At 55.6% G+C, this 17,060-nt stretch overlaps 1 protein-coding gene across 2 annotated transcripts in view; it reads right to left on the reverse strand.

The window, feature by feature from the left end:
* The window catches only part of ATP2A1 (ATPase sarcoplasmic/endoplasmic reticulum Ca2+ transporting 1), a 17,355-nt gene extending 1,493 nt beyond the window's left edge, over nt 1–15,862 (reverse strand). Inside the window, exons 1-19 of one of the 2 annotated variants that reach the window (XM_024984881.2) lie at nt 15,557–15,862; nt 15,177–15,194; nt 14,691–14,773; nt 13,170–13,274; nt 12,136–12,274; nt 9,713–9,793; nt 8,759–8,844; nt 8,326–8,623; nt 7,728–7,894; nt 5,098–5,186; nt 4,711–4,813; nt 4,347–4,478; nt 2,760–2,882; nt 2,417–2,635; nt 1,272–1,607; nt 853–1,073; nt 542–744; nt 283–368; nt 59–192 (exon numbers count right to left, since the gene is read on the reverse strand). In XM_024984881.2, the coding sequence (XP_024840649.1) occupies nt 59–192; nt 283–368; nt 542–744; nt 853–1,073; nt 1,272–1,607; nt 2,417–2,635; nt 2,760–2,882; nt 4,347–4,478; nt 4,711–4,813; nt 5,098–5,186; nt 7,728–7,894; nt 8,326–8,623; nt 8,759–8,844; nt 9,713–9,793; nt 12,136–12,274; nt 13,170–13,274; nt 14,691–14,773; nt 15,177–15,194; nt 15,557–15,674 (2,741 nt within the window). In that variant the 5' untranslated portion in view covers nt 15,675–15,862. The remainder of the gene's footprint in view (nt 1–58; nt 193–282; nt 369–541; nt 745–852; nt 1,074–1,271; nt 1,608–2,416; nt 2,636–2,759; nt 2,883–4,346; nt 4,479–4,710; nt 4,814–5,097; nt 5,187–7,727; nt 7,895–8,325; nt 8,624–8,758; nt 8,845–9,712; nt 9,794–12,135; nt 12,275–13,169; nt 13,275–14,690; nt 14,774–15,176; nt 15,195–15,556) is intronic. The other variant, NM_001075767.1, reaches the window with a different exon arrangement.
* Nucleotides 15,863–17,060: the final 1,198 nt, after the last annotated feature.

A 17,060-nucleotide genomic window follows, 5' to 3' on the forward strand; every position in this document is an offset into this window, starting at 1 on the left:
GGCTGGAGGACAAAGGCGGTGGCCTCCAGACAGGTGGCGGGAGGGGAGGTAGGCCCACCTGTTGAGAGCATTGCACATCTCGATGGTGACCAGCACAGACAAGGCCATGGTCATGGGCTGCGGGGCCTCGAAGACCTCACAGTCCACACCCTCGAAGTCTGGGCTGTGCTCCGAGCACTTCATGAAGTGAGTCTGCCGAGGGCGAGGGGAGAAGCTGGGATCCCCAGAAGCCTCCGCCACCCTCCTTCACTGCCCCCTCCTCCCGTCTCGGTCCTGCCCTACCAGCTGGCTGTAGGTGACGTGAGGCCCGTCCTCAGCATACAGGAACCACCAGGCCGCTGCTCCCACGGTGGCTGCACCCACATAGCCTGTGTGGAGAGGAGATGGGCATTGGGGGGGCGGTGCCAGGGCTGGGGAGACAGGAGGGCTTGAGAGGGCTGGTGGCCATGAACAGCGGTGCAGGCAGAGGGCCCACCAGCCAGGGTAGCTGCCATGGGGAAGCTGAGGGTGGGGAAGAAGCTTGGGGTTCCGTCCTGCTCACCCCCAATTGCCATGTAGCGGAAGAAGAGCCAGCCACTGATGAGGGGCTCCTTGGGGGTCCGGGGGGGCCGGTCCATGATGTCCAGGTCTGGGGGGTTGAAGCCCAGGGCTGTGGCTGGGAGCCCATCGGTCACCAGGTTCACCCACAGCAGCTGCACAGGGATCAGGGCCTCGGGCAGCCCCAGGGCAGCTGTCAGGAAGATGCTGCCAGAAGGAGGCGGTCACAGGTCTGTCCTGCCTCCCAGGCCTGTGGTCACCCCATCCCCCATACCAGCCACAGGTTCCCCGCTGATAGCCCTTCCGGCTGCTCACCAGACCACCTCGCCCACGTTGGAGGAGATGAGGTAGCGGATAAACTGCTTCATGTTGTTGTAGATGGCCCGGCCCTCCTCCACGGCAGCCACAATGGTGGAGAAGTTGTCGTCGGCCAGCACCATCTCAGAGGCTGTCTTGGCCACGGCAGTGCCGGATCCCATGGCAATGCCGATTTCCGCCTTCTTCAGCGCAGGGGCGTCATTGACGCCATCACCTGTCTGCAGGGAGAGAAAGAAGGTGGGAGCTGGCCCCTTCCTCGTATCCTCCTTGACACTCTTCCATCTGGGCCCGAATTCCTCCCCTCTGCACATCTCAGCAGGGCCCCCGCTCAGCCATGTCCTCCCTGGGCCCCCAGCTTCCCAAGACCGACATCTCAGTAGACACTGAGCAGACCCCACGTGCCCCGGTCCCCGCACCATCGCCGTGATCTCATCGAAGGACTGCAGATACTCCACGATCTTCGACTTGTGGGTGGGCTCCACGCGGGCGAAGCAGCAGGCGCGTCGGCAGGCCTCCCGCTGCTCGGCCAGGGGCAGGTCATCGAACTCCCGGCCAGTGTAGGCCCGGTCAGCCACATCCTCGTTCTCCCCGAAGATGCCAATCCGTCGGCAGATGGCAATGGCCGTGCCCTTGTTGTCTCCGGTGATCATGATTACTCGGATTCCAGCGTCTCGGCATAGTTGGATGGAGCCCATGACCTCCTTGCGGGGCGGGTCCAGCATGCCCACGACGCCAACGAATGTCAAGTCCGTCTAGGGGGACAGAGCAGAGAGTGACAGACTCAGGGGAGGAGGCTTGGGGGGTGGGAGGGAGAGCTGTGTCTACGCCTGGTGCTCAAACCTCAGCCAGGCCTCTAAGCTCAAGGGCAGGAAACATTCCTTGTTCCCATGAGGGCCTGTGGGATGCCAGGCCCATCCTAGGTGGCAGATCCTGTCTTTCATAGAAAGAACTCGACCTGGAAGTGAGGGAAGTGCTTTCTGCTTTCAGCAGGGCCACTTGCTTGGTCTCCAGCTTTGAGTGTTACCTGCCAGACCACACTGTTCTCTCTATAAAATGGAGTGGACTTCCGTGCTACTCAGAGCAGGTCCACTATGAGATAAAGAGCCGGTCCCAGGATACAGGTTGATGCACCTCTTAAGAAAACCTCACTGTGGGACTTCCCTGGCAGCCCAGTGGCTAAGACTTTACCTTCCAATGCAGGGGGTGCGGGTTTGATCCCTGGTCAGGGAGCTAAATCCCACATGCCTCGGGGCCCAAAAAAATCCCAAAACATAAAACAGAAGTAATATCATAACAAATTCAATAATGACCCAAAAAAACCCCCACAAAACCTCACTGTGAAAGCACGTCAGCTGAACCCAAGCGTGCTTAGTGACCCGGCTGGCTTCTGTTCTGGAACAAGTGCCTCACCCTCATATCAGATGAGTCTACGGACCACAGGCCAAGCGGCCTGGACTGGAAGACTCCTAAGATTCTTTCAAACTCTGACGTCCTGTGACTCCAGGCCCCGTGACAAGGCAGGACATGACGGGTGGCAGAGGGGGTGAGGCAGGTGACTCACCTCGTACTCCATGAACTTGGTAGAGTCATCCAGGACCATCTCCTCTCGCTTGGGGGGGGTGTCCCGAGTGGCCAGCGCCAGGCAGCGCAGGGTGTCCCGGCCAGTACCCCACTCTTTGATCACCGACAGAATCTTCTCCTTCACCGGCCCTGTCATGGGCACCCGGGTGGTGCCCACTCGCACGTAGTTACAGCGATCGATGACCCCCTCAGGGGCACCCTAGTGGAGCAGAGCAACACTCAGAGACAGCTGTTCTTTCCAGCACGTGGTGAGCGGCACGGGTAAAGAGAAGGGCTCAGGATTAGGAAGAAGGGGGGCCAAGGCACACTCGGAAATTCCTGACCTTGACAAACATCTTATTGCCCACAGCAGCCCGGGATTTTGCTGGAGAGCAATAGACAGACATGGACTTTCGGTCCCGGGAGAACTCCAGGGTGAATTCCTTCTTCATTAGCTGGCGGATCACCTGAGAGAGAGGAGACAGGGAGAGAGAGGCCAGACTTGAGATGGATGGGGAAAGAGCAATGATGCTGTGCTAGAAGGGTCCCAGACCCTTAAAAGCATAGCCAAAAAAGATCTGGAGGTCAGAGCAGACCGCAAGCTGAGTCTGAGATAAAGCTGAGTCTGCTACCTACAGCAGAAATGGAGAGAATTCCAAGGCTAGTGGAGCTATGGTCTTAGTGTCCAACTGAAAGCACAATAGAAACAAGATGACGTAGTGCAGCACTGTCCAATAGAACCTTCCAGAATGATGGGTATGTTTAATAATCTACGTGGCCGAATGCAGTGCAACTGAACAGTGGTTACTGAGCCCAGGATACGTGCTTAGTGCATCTGAAGAACTGAGTTTTCACTTTATTTAATAATTTAAATGTAAGCAACCACATGTGTGGGTCTGTGTGTTGTTAGACAGCGGGGAGCTGGTGCCTGGCATGCAGTACCAAGCACCTCATGAAAATGAATGTGCCAAATGCAGTCTGGATGTTTCTCCACAAAACAATAATAGCAACAGTAAATAAAAAATGTTGATGTTTATATTATAATTTGTAAATTTTTAAAAATGAATCCTCTATTGATACTTAGGTGGCTTTCAATATTTTTGTTATATTAAAACAGCAACAAGCATCTTGCCTTTACCAAAAAAAAAAAGAATGAGCAGTGTGGGAAATTTAATAAGACAACCCTGAGGAAATCAATATAGACCTTTAGTAAATATTAACATTGGGAACTTAGAGTAATAATCTCAGATTTGGACTTGTGTATCAGGGAAGCAGACACATATGAAGTAGTCATATTTCTCAAATCCTAAATCAGGTCTTGAAAGCATTAGTCATTCAGTCAGGTCCAACTCTTTGCGGCCCCATGGACTGTAGCCTGCCCCCTTGACTGTAGCCCACCAGGCTCCTCTGTTCATGGAATTCTCCAGGCCAGAATACTGGAGTGGGTAGCCATTCCCTTCTTCAGGGGATCTTTACGACCCAGGAATTAAACCCAGGGTCTCCCACATTGCAGGCAGATTCTTTACCATCTGAGCCACCAGGGAAGCCACAAATCAAGTCTTGAGATCTGATAAAAAAAAAAAATGAGTGTGTTCCTAGAGGCAGTGGGTAGCAGTTGACATTGGGCTGTCCCAGGATAGGTCACTCATGGTTTCTGGGACCAGCTCAGTCCCTTTCCACTAGGAACATGGTGGGGAAGGTGACTGTCGGTGCATCCAGGGATGCTCCAGCTGGGCACCAGAAAGAGTGGTGTAAGTGAGGGTCAGGAGACCCCACCCCAAGTCAGCCTCACCAAGGAAAGCTGTGGACAGGCCAGCTGCTTGTTGGGGCTGGCTCCCAGCACAAGGCCCTGCGGGGCCCCATCTCCTGAGGTTCCTTAGGTCCTGGCCTGTACAGGGTGGAGACAAACGGGAGGGAGCGCCCAGACTCACCGAGTTGCAGGCGTTGGCCCTCTCTACCTTCGAGAGGTTTCTCACTTCAGTGTTGAATACATTCATCTTCTCCACCAGGGTGGTGAGGGCTGTCTCGGTGGCCTCTCCCACCTTCTCATAAATACCTTTGGTCTGAGAGGGCAGAGAAGGAAGAGGAAGTAGGTGCCCTGGGCTCCTGGCCCCTTGCTCCCACCTTCCACCTAGAACGGGAAGGGAGCAAACTACTCTCTTCCCCTTACACCCAGGAGAGGCTTGGTACGAGGGACCCCCTCCCCCAGATCCCTTCTTTGCAGCCTGTGGGGGAGGCCTGGACGCAGCCAGCTCGAGGGGCAAGGAGGGGCCGCTTCAGGAGAGGAGAGGTTACCTCATTGAAGTCCAAGGAGGAGTCATTGCAGAGGGCACAAATGGTGGCCAGCTCCACCAGCCCGTCATACTGCCCTGAGCGGACTGGCTTATCATTCTTCAAGCTGGCGGCGGGGCGGGGAGGAAGGAAGGGAAAGAGACAGGTAGAGAAGATGGGGAATGAGATGCAGAGAGAGCACGGGGAAAGCAGCGAGGGACGGGGGCAGGTGGCACCAACGTGGTGATGAGCGGCGGCGGGAGAGAGAACGAGGCCAGGGAAGAACAGGAGAGAAACAGGAAGACAAAACTAGAGGGAGGGCCCCGGGGGAGAGAGGAGGTGTGTGTGTGTCTGTGTGTGTGGTGGGGAAGGGGCACAGGGAAATGGAAGACGACCTTTGAGGGGACTTACACCTCTCCTTCAGGAGCGTAAGTGGAGCCAGTGACAGAGAACTCGTTCAGCAGGCAGAGGTCCCCATCTATCCTGTCGATGATGAACATCTGCAGAGAAGGGGGTGTGCACACATGGCTAACTCTCCTTGTGTCCAAAGGCAGTCTGCACCAAGGCAAGGCCCAGGCCACGAGCATCCCTGTCCGGCCAGCTGCACACACTCACCCAACTTCCCCCCACCATCCCCCGACTCATTCTTCCTTTTTCCTTCCTGCATCCTCCCCTTTCCCACCACTCCCTTGCAAATCATTCTTCTTATTCTGTGTCCATGGCCTTAAAAGTTACGGGACTTCCCTGGTGGTCCAGTGGTTAGGACTCCACACTCGCAATGCAAGGGGCCTGGACTGGCTCCCTGGTCAGGGAACTAGATCCCATGTGCTGCCACTGAGAGCCCACATGCCGCAGTGAAGATCAAAGGCCCCAGGTGCCACGACTAAGACCCCGTGCAGACAAATAAATAAAATGAACATGTATGTATTTTGTAATTATTGCAGGGCTTTCCTGGTGGCTCAGTGGTAAAGAAGCCGCCTGCTAATGCAGGAGACACAGGTTTGATCCCTGATCCGGGAAGATCCCACATGCTACGGATCAACAAAGCCTGTGTGCCACAACTGTCGAGCCGTGCTCTACAGCCCGGGAGCCGCAGCTACTGAGCCCACGTGCCATGGAGCCCAAGCTCGGCAACAAGAGAAGCCACCAAAAGGAGAAGCCTGCACACTCAACGAGAGAGTAGACCCTGCTCGCCACAACGAGAGAAAACCTTGCGCAACTAGAGACCCAGCACAGCCAATAAATAAATAAAATTATTTTTTTTAAGTTATTGAAGGTCACACTGAAGGTCCCTCCAGATCAATTGGTAAAATAAGAGGTGCATCACAAGGTGTTCTGGGGACTGTGGCCACCGGTCCACGTGCCAGCACGTGACCCATCTACAGCTCCAGCCTCTTGCAGCCAGATCTTCCAGTTTTGCAGGAAGAACTAGAAATTCAGGTTATTTTTCTATGAAATCTCTTAACTTTTCAAATGTGGGCAATGAGTTCATTTTTATGAAACATGACAGGAGCCCAGTGGCCTGGCTTTGACGCCTGTGCTTTGGAGGGAATGTAGGTCACACAGCACAGAGGCGAGAAGCCCACCCTGAACCAGAGCAAGTGTGGAAGGGATGGGGCTTAAGACATGTTCCAAGATAAAATGGTTCTGCGGCCAGCAAAGTCTGGGAAAATCTGGGTTAAAAAAAAAGTGAAATCCACCCTCTCTACAGTCAGCCTCCTCTGAGGCTTTCAAACGCCAGCAGGCCTGTGCCTGGTCTGAGAGGCCTTGATTCTTTGGACAGTCATTTCTATTTCACAGACATGGTAGTCCAGAGAATTGTTTTTAGGTCAGGGGTTCTCTGCCTGGGGTCCATGGATGACCCCGCAGACCAAGGGATCTGTGAACTTTGATGGCAAAACAAAACTAACATCTTTTTCAGGTATACCTATGGCTGATTCATGTTAATGTTTGGCAGAAACCAACACAATACTGTAAAGCAATTATCCTTCAATTAAAAATGAATAAAAATTTTAAAATTACATTTCATTTTTTCTCTTATATTTAGCATTTCCTTCCAGTTATGAATGTGGGCAATGCACCACGTTAGCATTAGCAAAAGCTGTGACTTGGCCACCAATAAAATCATAAACACTCTCCTATCACGTTGCACTGTTTCAGGGCTCTCAAAATAGCATTTATACTCATCCCTGCCTCAGCGTTACGGCGCTTATGAGAACTACTGTTGGACTTGCTACTTAATACATTATTAAAGGAGCATATGTGTTACCAAACCACGAATCTGTTTTTAAAATATTTTGATTGCTATATTTCAATCAGTGGTTTCCTCTGTAATCCAGCGCATTTTATTTCTGTTTTTGCCTGCGCTGCCCGGCTTGACAGGATCTTGGTTGCCCGACCAGGGATGGAACCTGGGCCACAGCAGTGAAAGCATCGAGTCCTAATCATCGGACCGGCAGCAATTCCCAATCCAGTGTATTTTAAAAACAGGATCTTGTGTGTTTTACTTTATACACTGAAAATATTAAATGTAGAGGTCCAGACGGTCAAAGGGTCCAGGGCACAGAAAAGATCAAGGGCCCTGGCTCAGGAAATGCCATTTGGGATTCATGCGACCAGGTTCCTCCTGCCCCGTCACAGAGGACCACTCTGGAGGGTAGTCTGGTGCACAGGCAGGTACTCTAGGGCCAGACAGACTTGGGTTTGAAACTCAATTCTGCTCCTTATTAACTGTGCATGGAATTTCCCAGAGCCTCAGTTTCCTCCTCTGGAAAACTGGGTAACAAAACCTTCCCCTGGTGGGGCAGCTGTGGGGGATTAGAGCTTACACACGGCAGTGTCTGGCACACGGATGGGGGCCACAGAGAGCTGTCTGACGAGGACAGGCGGGCTTCTCTGCCCCCTCTCACAGCTGGCAGGATGGCGCCCTGTGCCCTCCGAGCATTTCTTTCTCAGGCCCAAATGAGAAGCTGCCCGTGATGAAGGGGTCACGCCCACCATTTCACCTCCCATCTGAGTGGGAGTTGCCACCCTGCCCTGACCTTGCAGACAGACATCTGGTTGGTGGTGAGGGTGCCCGTCTTGTCGGAACAGATGACAGAGGTGCAGCCCAGAGTCTCCACGGAGGGCAGGCTCCTCACGATCGCGTTCTTCTTTGCCATCCGGCGGGTGCCCAAGGCCAGGCAGGTGGTGATGACTGCAGGAAGGCCTATGGGGAAGGAGGGGGGGTGAGGGAACTAAACCGGGGCACAGAGGGAGACCTAGTGGGCTAGGCTGAATGCGTGTGCGTGCGCGCGCGTTGTGTGTGTACAACGCGTGCTCAGTTGTATCCAACTCTTTGGGACTCCGTGGACTGTGTAGCCCACTAGGCCTTTCTGTCCATGCAATCTCCCAGGCAAGAATATTGGAGCAGGTTGCCATTTCCTTCTCCAGGGGGACTCTTCCTGACTCAGGGATTGAACCCATCGCGTCTCCTCCACTGACAGATGGATTCTTTTACCAACTGTGCCACCTGGCTGAAGAGCAGCCCCCAAAGATACCCGGTCCTAATCCTTGGGGCTGGTAAATGTTATCTTATTCAGATAAAGGGTCTTTGCAGCTGAGAGGAGCAAATGGGAGGAGACAGAGAGGTCGCCCTACCCTCGGGGATGGCAGCCACAGCCAGGGCCACGGCGATCTTAAAGTAGTAGATGGCACCACGGATCCAGGAGCCCCCATGCACGGGGTCGTTGAAGTGGCCAATGTTGATGAGCCAGACGGCCACGCAGATGAGGGAGATGACCTTGGAGAGCTGCTCCCCAAACTCATCCAGCTTTTGCTGCAGAGGGGTCTTGTCCTGCTCTGTGGCGGCCATTTGGTCACGGATCTTCCCAATCTCGGTGCCCACACCGGTGGTGGCCACAATGCCGATGGCCTTGCCGGCTGCGATGTTGGTGCCCTGGGAAGGGGAAGAAGAGGCAGGGAGTCAGGTGAGGCCCCAGCTGTGGGCCTCATCTCTTCCCTTGCCGTCACATCTCTCCCAGACCAGGGCCCCCTGGCTGGAGAACAGGACAGCTGGCCCTGAAGGGCTCACCGAGAAAAGCATGTTCTTCTTATCCTGGTTGACAGCTCGGGGGTCGGGAACAGGTTCTGTGTGCTTGATGACAGAGACAGACTCGCCTGTGGAGAAGGGCCGGACGGGCTTTCAGATGACGTCATATCTTTCACTCAGACTTCCTGCCCCTAACTCTCTCCCTTCTCAGCCTAGGAAGGATCAAGCAACAATCCTGGAGGAAGTCTGGACTCTGAAAAGAAGCCCCTGGAGGTAGACGGGAAACTCATTGCCCTTAGAGGAAAAGGCCTTGACCCCAATCCCCGCCTGACTATGCACAAACTGCCTGGCTTTGGATGACTTAACCTCGGTTTGCTCTGCTGTGAAACGGGGACAATGATGTGCACATTTCAGAACACAGTCTTGGTAAAAATCAAATAAGCGGATGTACCTGAAAGTGCGGTCTCAATTGGAGAGTGCTTTCGTGGAAGGGAGAGGCCCCCACCCTGGGGACCTTGTATCCCTCACCGGAAGGGCAGGAGCTCAGGCAATCACCCTGAGCCAGCCCAGCTGGCCTCCTTGGACCACAGAGCAAGCTCACTGGCTCTCTCTTCTCTCTCCCAGGGCAGAAACGGAAGCAGCTGAGGTGTTAAGTGGATCTGAACCCTGTATCTGATCCTAGAACCTATGCTTCCTCACTTGAGGGCTTTTGAAGAGGCAAGATGGTTCTCTGGGTGACGGTGCCCACGTATCTGTGTGGAAGGGATGAGTTATGGGCGATCTGGAGATGGGCATAAACATCCCACTGTCTCCCATGACCCCCTGTGTTCCAGGCTCAGGCTGTGAGCAAAGCTGACCAGGGCAGACATCGCTGCCACGATGGGGCCAGGACAGGGGCCCTATGGCCAGGGGTCCCCTTTCTCTCTGTCCACTCAGTTCCTCCCACATGAAATCCTCCTGTGATGCATCCCCCGCCCTGCCCTCTGGCCAGTAGACCTGTCAGGATGGACTGGTCGACCCGGAGGGTGGTAGACTTGATGGTGAGGATGCGGATATCTGCCGGGACCTTGTCCCCCACTGTGGAGAGAGAAGAGGGGCATGAAGTCAGCAGAGAAGGGAGAAAACCCCATCTTTGTCTGAAGACCCCTCCTCCTTCAGGTCTCAGGGGGTCGTCCTGTCATCCCAGCAAGGCTCTCCCTCTAACCCTCACTGCCACTGTCTCCCTGCCGAATGTTCTTCTCCCTATTAGGCAACCACACGGACTGTAGCCCACCAGGCTCTGCTGTCCATGGGGATTCTCTAGGCAAGAATACTAGAGTGGGTTGCTGTGCCCTCCTCCAGGGAGTCTTCCCGACTCGGGGATCAAAGCCATGACTCTTGAGTCTCCTGCAGGCGGGTCCTTTACCACTGAGTCACCAGGGAAGCCCTAAAAGTGAGGATGCTAAGTCACTTCAGTCGTGTCCGACTCTGTGCGACCCCATAGACAGCAGTCCACCAGGCTCCCCCGTCCCTGGGACTCTCCAGGCAAGAACACTGGAGTGGGTTGCCATTTCCTTCTCCAATGCGTGAAAGTGAAGTCACTCAGTCATATCTGACTCTTCGTGACACCATGGACTGCAGCCTACCAGGCTCCTCCATCCATGGGATTTTCCAGGCAAGAGTACTGGAGTGGGGTGCCATGGCAGACAGCAAAACAGAGAGGGAAACGAGAGGGAGAAAGGTGAGGAGGGACAGGCATGAAAAGAACTAGAGTAAATAGGGTGAGTCAGGGACCTCCCTGGCAGCTCAGTGGTTAAGACTCCATGCTTCCAATGCAGGGGTTGCAGGCTCAATCCCTGGTTGGGAAAGAAGACCCCACATGCCACAAGAGGCAGCCCCAACCCCCAAAAAATAGGGTAAGTTGGACAGACGTATATCCATGGACGAGAACAAAGTGGAACAGCTGGAGAAGGTACAAGAAACAGGAAAAAAAAAAAATTGGGAGTTGAGAAAATCAGTGTCAACCCAGACAAAAGGTGGAGTAAGAAGACAGGAGAGGGAATGAGAAGAGAAGATGCAGGAGGAGAGGGGACAGCGGTGGAGGTCCTGCCAGGTCCACATGGAAGGGATGGATGCACATCAGAAGCCTGCTGGGCCGTGGTCTGAGCATCAGGGGAAGGCAGGAAGCCAGCGTGAGTGAGCTGGGGAGATGGGCTGGGGAAAACGGGCATCTGCAGGGAATAAGGCAGGGGTGGTGGCTTCAGTGGGGTGGGGGCAGGGGGGAGCCATAGACAGCAAAGAGCTGATAAAAGTGGGGGGAGGCCAAGGGATGTGCACAGAAAGAGGGGGTCAGCCTAGGAAACCGCCTGGGAGACACGGCGGATGCCCCACCAGACTTGGAGACCTCTCCACGGAAGAGAACCACCCCCCAGCCTCATCCCGCCTGGTCCCAAGGCTGGTCCTGGGGATGGGGTTTGACTGCTCTCCTTTTCCTGCTCCCAAGGTTCCTCCTCCCGTGCCAGAGGAAGCTGACGGAGGAGGGAGGAGGTCAGCAATGGAGTTGGGCGGGACACCCTGTCACCCAAGCCAAAGGGATATTTATAGACATTCATGGCGCTGACTCCAAAGCGTCATGGTGGCAGATGGGCCCTGGGATGCGGCACTGGGGTCTTCAGCCCGCCCTCCCTTTTGCCAAGCTTCCCAGGGTAGCAACTTGGGTGTCTGGTGGAGGGAAGCAGGCCCTAGAAAGACACAACTCCCTATGCCAGGGGCCTGGAGACGTGGGAAGGCCTGCGTGGGGCAAATATAAAAACCGCTGAAGGGGGCAGAATCCCAGTAATCTTAGCCTCCTGGCCCCCACCCCTCCCTGGTCAGGCATTAAGTGTCCCTCGCCGGAGAGGCGGGGCCCTCCTTGAGCTCCCCTCCTCCAGGTCCCGTGCTCTCTGCTGGGGCCTGAGTTTCCCTTACATGGTCGGGGGCTCGAGCCTCTGGCCCCCCCTTCCCTTCTACCGTCGCTCCTTCCCCTTTGAGAGGCCTCAAGGGCACGGAGAGGTCAAGATTTAAAGCTGACCAAGCTTGGGGGTGGGTGGAAGGAGAGGGAAGCCAGGCCTCAGGAGGGGGTGGAGACGGGGCCCTTGGCAGGGCCTGGGTTCCACCTGTCGCTCGCAAGGGCTGGCTGAGAGGAGGGGGAACAAGGGGTCTGCCTGCAGCTTCGGGGACAGGACTGGCTGTTCCTGCTCAGACTCTGGTGGAGAGGATGTGCCGTGGCCACAGTGCCCTGGAGTGACCCCCGAGGAGTCTGAGAAGAAGAAGCCGAGACTACCAGACATCATCCTGGCTACCTCCTGGACACGGGATCGGGGCTGAGCAGCCCCCACCCTCCCCACACACATCTTCTTGGCCTCAAAACCCATCCTGGACCACTCGTTCCCATCACTCACCAGCCACCTCCACGATGTCTCCAGGAACAATATCCCGAGCTTTGATCCTTTGTACTGACTTGCGGTCAGCCCGGTAGACCTTCCCCATCTCGGGTTCATATTCCTTCAGAGCCTCGATGGCATTCTCTGCATTCCGCTCCTGGGGGGAATAGGGTTGAGGAGAGGAGGGTCAGCAGAGAAAGGAAGGTAGTGGAGTGAGAAGGGACCGATCAAGGAGGATGGGGTGGGGTAGAGATGGAGGAGCAGGGGCCAGAGTCGTGGGGGAAGTTGGGGCATCACAGAGGAGGCAGGTTATGTGGTCCTGGCTCCTGGCCCAGGGGAGCAGACAAACTTCACACGATGAGTGAGGATACCGTCACCCATAGCTGAGAATAGGTGAGGGGGTTTAAGGCCTTTCCTGGTGGCTCAGACAATAAAGAATCTGCCTGCAATGTGGGTTTGATCCCTGGTTGGGAAGATCCCCTGGAGAAGGGAATGGCTACCTACTCTGGTATTCTTGCCTGGAGAATTCCATGGACAGAGGAGCCTGAAGGGCTACAGTCCATAGGGTCGCAAAGAGTTGGACACGACTAAGCAACTAACACTGCTACTACTACTACAGGGGTTTTGGGAAGAGAAAGAAGGAGAATCAAAGAAAATCAGGAAGCAGGGGATAGGAAAAGCAGAGGGTGGGAGAAAGCAAGAGGAAGAAGGATATCAAATGAGCATTTACTGAAATCTTCCTACATGCCAGACACAGGGCTGGGTACTTTCACACTCATCATCTTGTTAAATTTCACCACAACTCAAGGGACAGGATTATGAGTCCCATTTTATGGATGAGGAAATTGAGACTCAGAGAGATGAAGGCATCTGCCCAGGGTTGAACAACCAGCAAGTGAAAGTGGGAATACCAAGTCTCCTGAACTGGGCAAAAGGACCAGATACTAGGCAAGCCCAGGGTAAGTGATGGAGGAGGAGGAGACAGGGAGGGAGGCTGGCCTCAGGTCCAGTGTCAGGATGTGAAGGAATGGGGGGGTGGGGTCAAAGCTAACCTGCCAAACCCCCACGATGGCATTGGCAATGAGGATCAAGAGGATGACAAAGGGTTCAACAAAGGCGGTGACAGTCTCTTCGCCTTCCTCAAACCAGGCCAGCACCTGGGGAGCAAGGGAAGGAGATCAACAGATAATAAAGCCCCTCAGGTGGTTAAGGGGAGCAGACAGAGATGAGAACACGTGCAGGAGCAAAGGGGGCGGGGCATCACGGAGGCACTGCAGCCCCACATCCCTTTAAGTGCCTACACGGTCCACTCCTTTAACTCACACGAGCGCAGCCACTGCTGTTATTCAGCGAGAACAGGCGGGCACAGACATGCACAGCTCGGGGATTAACTGGGAATGCTTTCAGGTTTCCCTGACCAAGTTGCTGGCTTGTAAACGAAGCTCAGGGGACACCCAGGCCAACTACCCCCAAGCCACATCCATCCCACGGGAGCCAAAACCCGATAGAAAAAACCCTGTGGTCCTCGCAGGCGCCCTGCCCACCCACAGCCCTCCCCCACAGCCCGAGGCAGGGAAGCTCCAATTTCATGAGGGAGCAGGAGGAGGGGATAGTGTTACAGGGCCTCCTGTACACACCCCACCCCAGCTGTTGCCACTGCCAGGCAACAGCCCCAGGCAAATGTCAAGGAGCAAATCTGAGAAGGGAGAAGTGAGGTTCTGCCAGCTAGTACTCAAGGGCCCGCGAGGCCTCTACCACAGAGACCAGGGGACAAGGAGACGCTTTTGCCTCCAGAGTCCTGTCTTCCAGGAGGACTACGATGTTAAGGAAGGAAGTCCAAAATGCAGGCGGGACTGCTAGGCTGGTGTGTGCGCAAGGAAGCTCCAGGGCAGGAGCAGAGGCAGGCCCTTGAGAGGGAGTGGGGGCAGCCCTGAGGTTGAGGGGGAAGGGGAGGGTCAGGTCAAGTGGACGAGGAAGGGGGTCCCGGGAGTTCCAGCGCTGATAGGGGGAGCAGGGAGGCGAGGCCCAGGGACAGGTAAGGGGTCTGGGCCTTTGGGAGCCTTTGGAGTCCCCCTCGCACCAGCAGCTCTTTCCCGCCTCTAGGAGGGAGTCTCTGTCTCGACCAATCAGCGTCAGGAGGGAGGGGCAGGAGCTTCTGGACGCTCGGGGATTGGCGGAGCCCTGTGTGAGCCCCGGGGCATGCTGGGAGCCGCAGTGGCCTGGGAACAGCAGTAGTGTCTGAGCCCCGGAGCCCGGCGCTGGGGGGGTAACCCGAGCCCTCGGAGCCCTTGAAGCTCCGGGGGCGGCTTAGCTTCAGTGTTTTGGCTGAGAACATCCTTAAAGCTTAAAATAAAACCTGCCTGCGGGGTGTGGGGGAGGACAGAGGAGTATGCAAGTCAGCGACATCCCACTCCCTCAGTTCTAGTCTGTAGGACAGGATGCTGAGGGCTTGGACCAAAGGAGCCGCTGATTTGGGGTTGCCCACGAGCAGATTCTCCAGATCCCCCCAATCTACAGCCCAGGCTAGCCCCTAGATGCACCCCCCTCCCCCCACCACCGCGCAACATACTTACAAAGGAAATGCAGGCGGCCAGGAGAAGGATCCGCACCAGGAGGTCTTCAAACTGCTCTAACACCAGCTCCCACAGGGACTTCCCTGAGGGCAGAGGCAAGGGGAGGGGAGGGAAGTGCGGGGGGGGGGGGGGGGGGGGCGGCGGTGTTAAGGTCTAACGGATGAATGCAGGGACTCCAGGTGCAGGCTGGGGTCCAGCCTGGAGCAGGAAGGGTCTAAGGTGACGGGCAGGCCATTTGGTACTGAGAAAAGGGCTGAGGGAGCTGGCCCGAAGTCCAGAAACAGGCTCCTCAAAGTGGTGGGCAGTTGTTCAAGGATTGGATGCCTCAAGGAGAACGTGCCTGGAAACTTCTGCCCCCAGCCAGACTCTAACCTTTGAGGAGGAACATTTCCCCCGGGAATTGGAAGGAGAGGACAGGGAGAAGGGAGTGGGGCCCAGAGGGAAGGAGGTGTCATTTATGAGAGCTCAGGGCTTCCAGTAACTTACCCTCCTCAGCAGGGAGCTCTGCCCGGGGAAAAAGAAGAAAAGGACATTATTCATTTGGCACTCAGTCTAATGCCACCCACAACCAGGACTTTGTGGCTAAGGTAAGAGAATCAGGCCACGAAAAAACTGAGGTTCACTGAGGTTGTCCCAAAAAACTTCCCAAAACTCAGGGACTCAGGGATCCTGCTTTCTCAGTATCCTCCCCTCCCTTGCCCTCAAGTGACCAGGTCTTGCCTCTTCCCTAAGATACCCTGGAGGGAGAGGCTTCAGTGTGTGTGTGTGTCAGTGTGTGTAAGTGAGTCTGTGTGTGTGTGTCTGTGAGTGTATGTTGTGGGGATGTAGGAGGGCATTACCAGCCTTTTCCTCCAGGGAACACTTACCATTATGGCCATATTTCTCCAGATGCCGCTTAACTTGGTCCGGGGTGAGGCCTGTAGTTTCGCTCACCCCAAAATAGGCCAAACATTCTTCTGTGGTCTTGGAGTGCGCAGCCTCCATGGTGCTCCCTTCCTGGGGGCCAGGGGGCGGTGTGTTCCTTCTGGGGGGGTTCTCACACGTCGGGGGCCTTCCTCAGTGTGTCCACCTGCCTGTTTGTCTGGGTTTCTTCCTTTTTCTTTCCTTCCCCCCCCCAGGTTATTCTTCCCTCCACGAAGCTCTGACCCCCGTTCTACTTACAGCAGCCAGCCACCCCCCCAGCCCCCAGCTGGTCCTTATGAGGGAGTGGGGGGGGCCAGGCTCCCCCCTCCCTCAGACCAGGGATTGGCTGGCAGGGACTCTAGCAGGAGGGGTCAGAAGAGAGAGATATTTCTGCTGACGAGGGGGAACAGTGGGGCTGCAGCCTGAGATGTCACTCATGAGGGAAGCTAAGGTGGCCCCAGCTCTAGGGAAGGGGGGCAGGGAGAGACCTCAATTTCTGTCTTCTGCTGCTGAGCCCTTCCCCAATTGCCCCAACTTCTTGAGCTGCACTGAATTTCTTATTCCAGAGTCACCCCTTCCAGTTTTCCCTTCAGCCCCCTTCTCTCTATTCCCTTTCCTCGAACCCCCTTCCCATCTCATCCACCCTGAACCTACTACTGCTGCAGTCTCATCCTTCCTTACTGAGTTTGTTGAAATGGCAGCAGAGATACCCAGCCCTCAGGGGGCTGAAAAGGGGGAGAACATCCTTTGGGGGCAAGAGGAAGTGGCTCTAGAGGGACAAGGGGAAGCAGGGAGGGGAGAGGGTCAAGGGGACAGGGCAGAAGATGGTAACCCTACCCTAGGGAGGGGTTGCTGCAGCCATCAACAAGGGATTTAGTGTCCAGGTCCTGGTGAGCAGAGCCAGGACTGCTTGTCTCTCCCCTAAACCGCCCCCCTCCCATGGCTCTAACTCAACCTCTGGGAACAGAGCCTTCAGGGCCCCCCCATCCTTGAGAGGGAATCCCCCCCCCAAGAAAATGGGATACCCAGGCAGCCCGGAAACCCAAGAGCCTACAGAATGTGCTGATGGCAGACAGAGAGGGATCAAAGTTTCAGAATGGGGGCAGGGGTCACCCCAAGTCACGGAATGAGGGTCACCTCGTCCCACTCTGTGCTCTCTTCAATCCACAGGGTTTACATGGCAGACCCTGGATGGCATGTGGTCTGCACTCCACCCTGGCCCCGAAGGAGCTGTGCTCAAGGGGAGTGAAGATGGAACTGTGTGCTCAGGCGCTGGGCATACCCCGTGGGCAGAGGCACGAGGGAAGGGGCATCAAAGGCAGGGGCTGGGGAAGCAGAGGCTCCAGACGCAGAGAATGGATGCAGGCAGATTGATGGGAACAGGTCTAGGGGAAATAAGGACAGACAGAGCTGGGGGACTAGAGACCAGGCTTCCAGGGTCAGAGGGAAGTCTGAGGAGCAGTGGGG

This window comes from Bos taurus, chromosome 25 (assembly GCF_002263795.3).
Source record: "Bos taurus isolate L1 Dominette 01449 registration number 42190680 breed Hereford chromosome 25, ARS-UCD2.0, whole genome shotgun sequence".
In the NCBI taxonomy this organism is placed as follows: Eukaryota; Metazoa; Chordata; class Mammalia; order Artiodactyla; family Bovidae; genus Bos; species Bos taurus.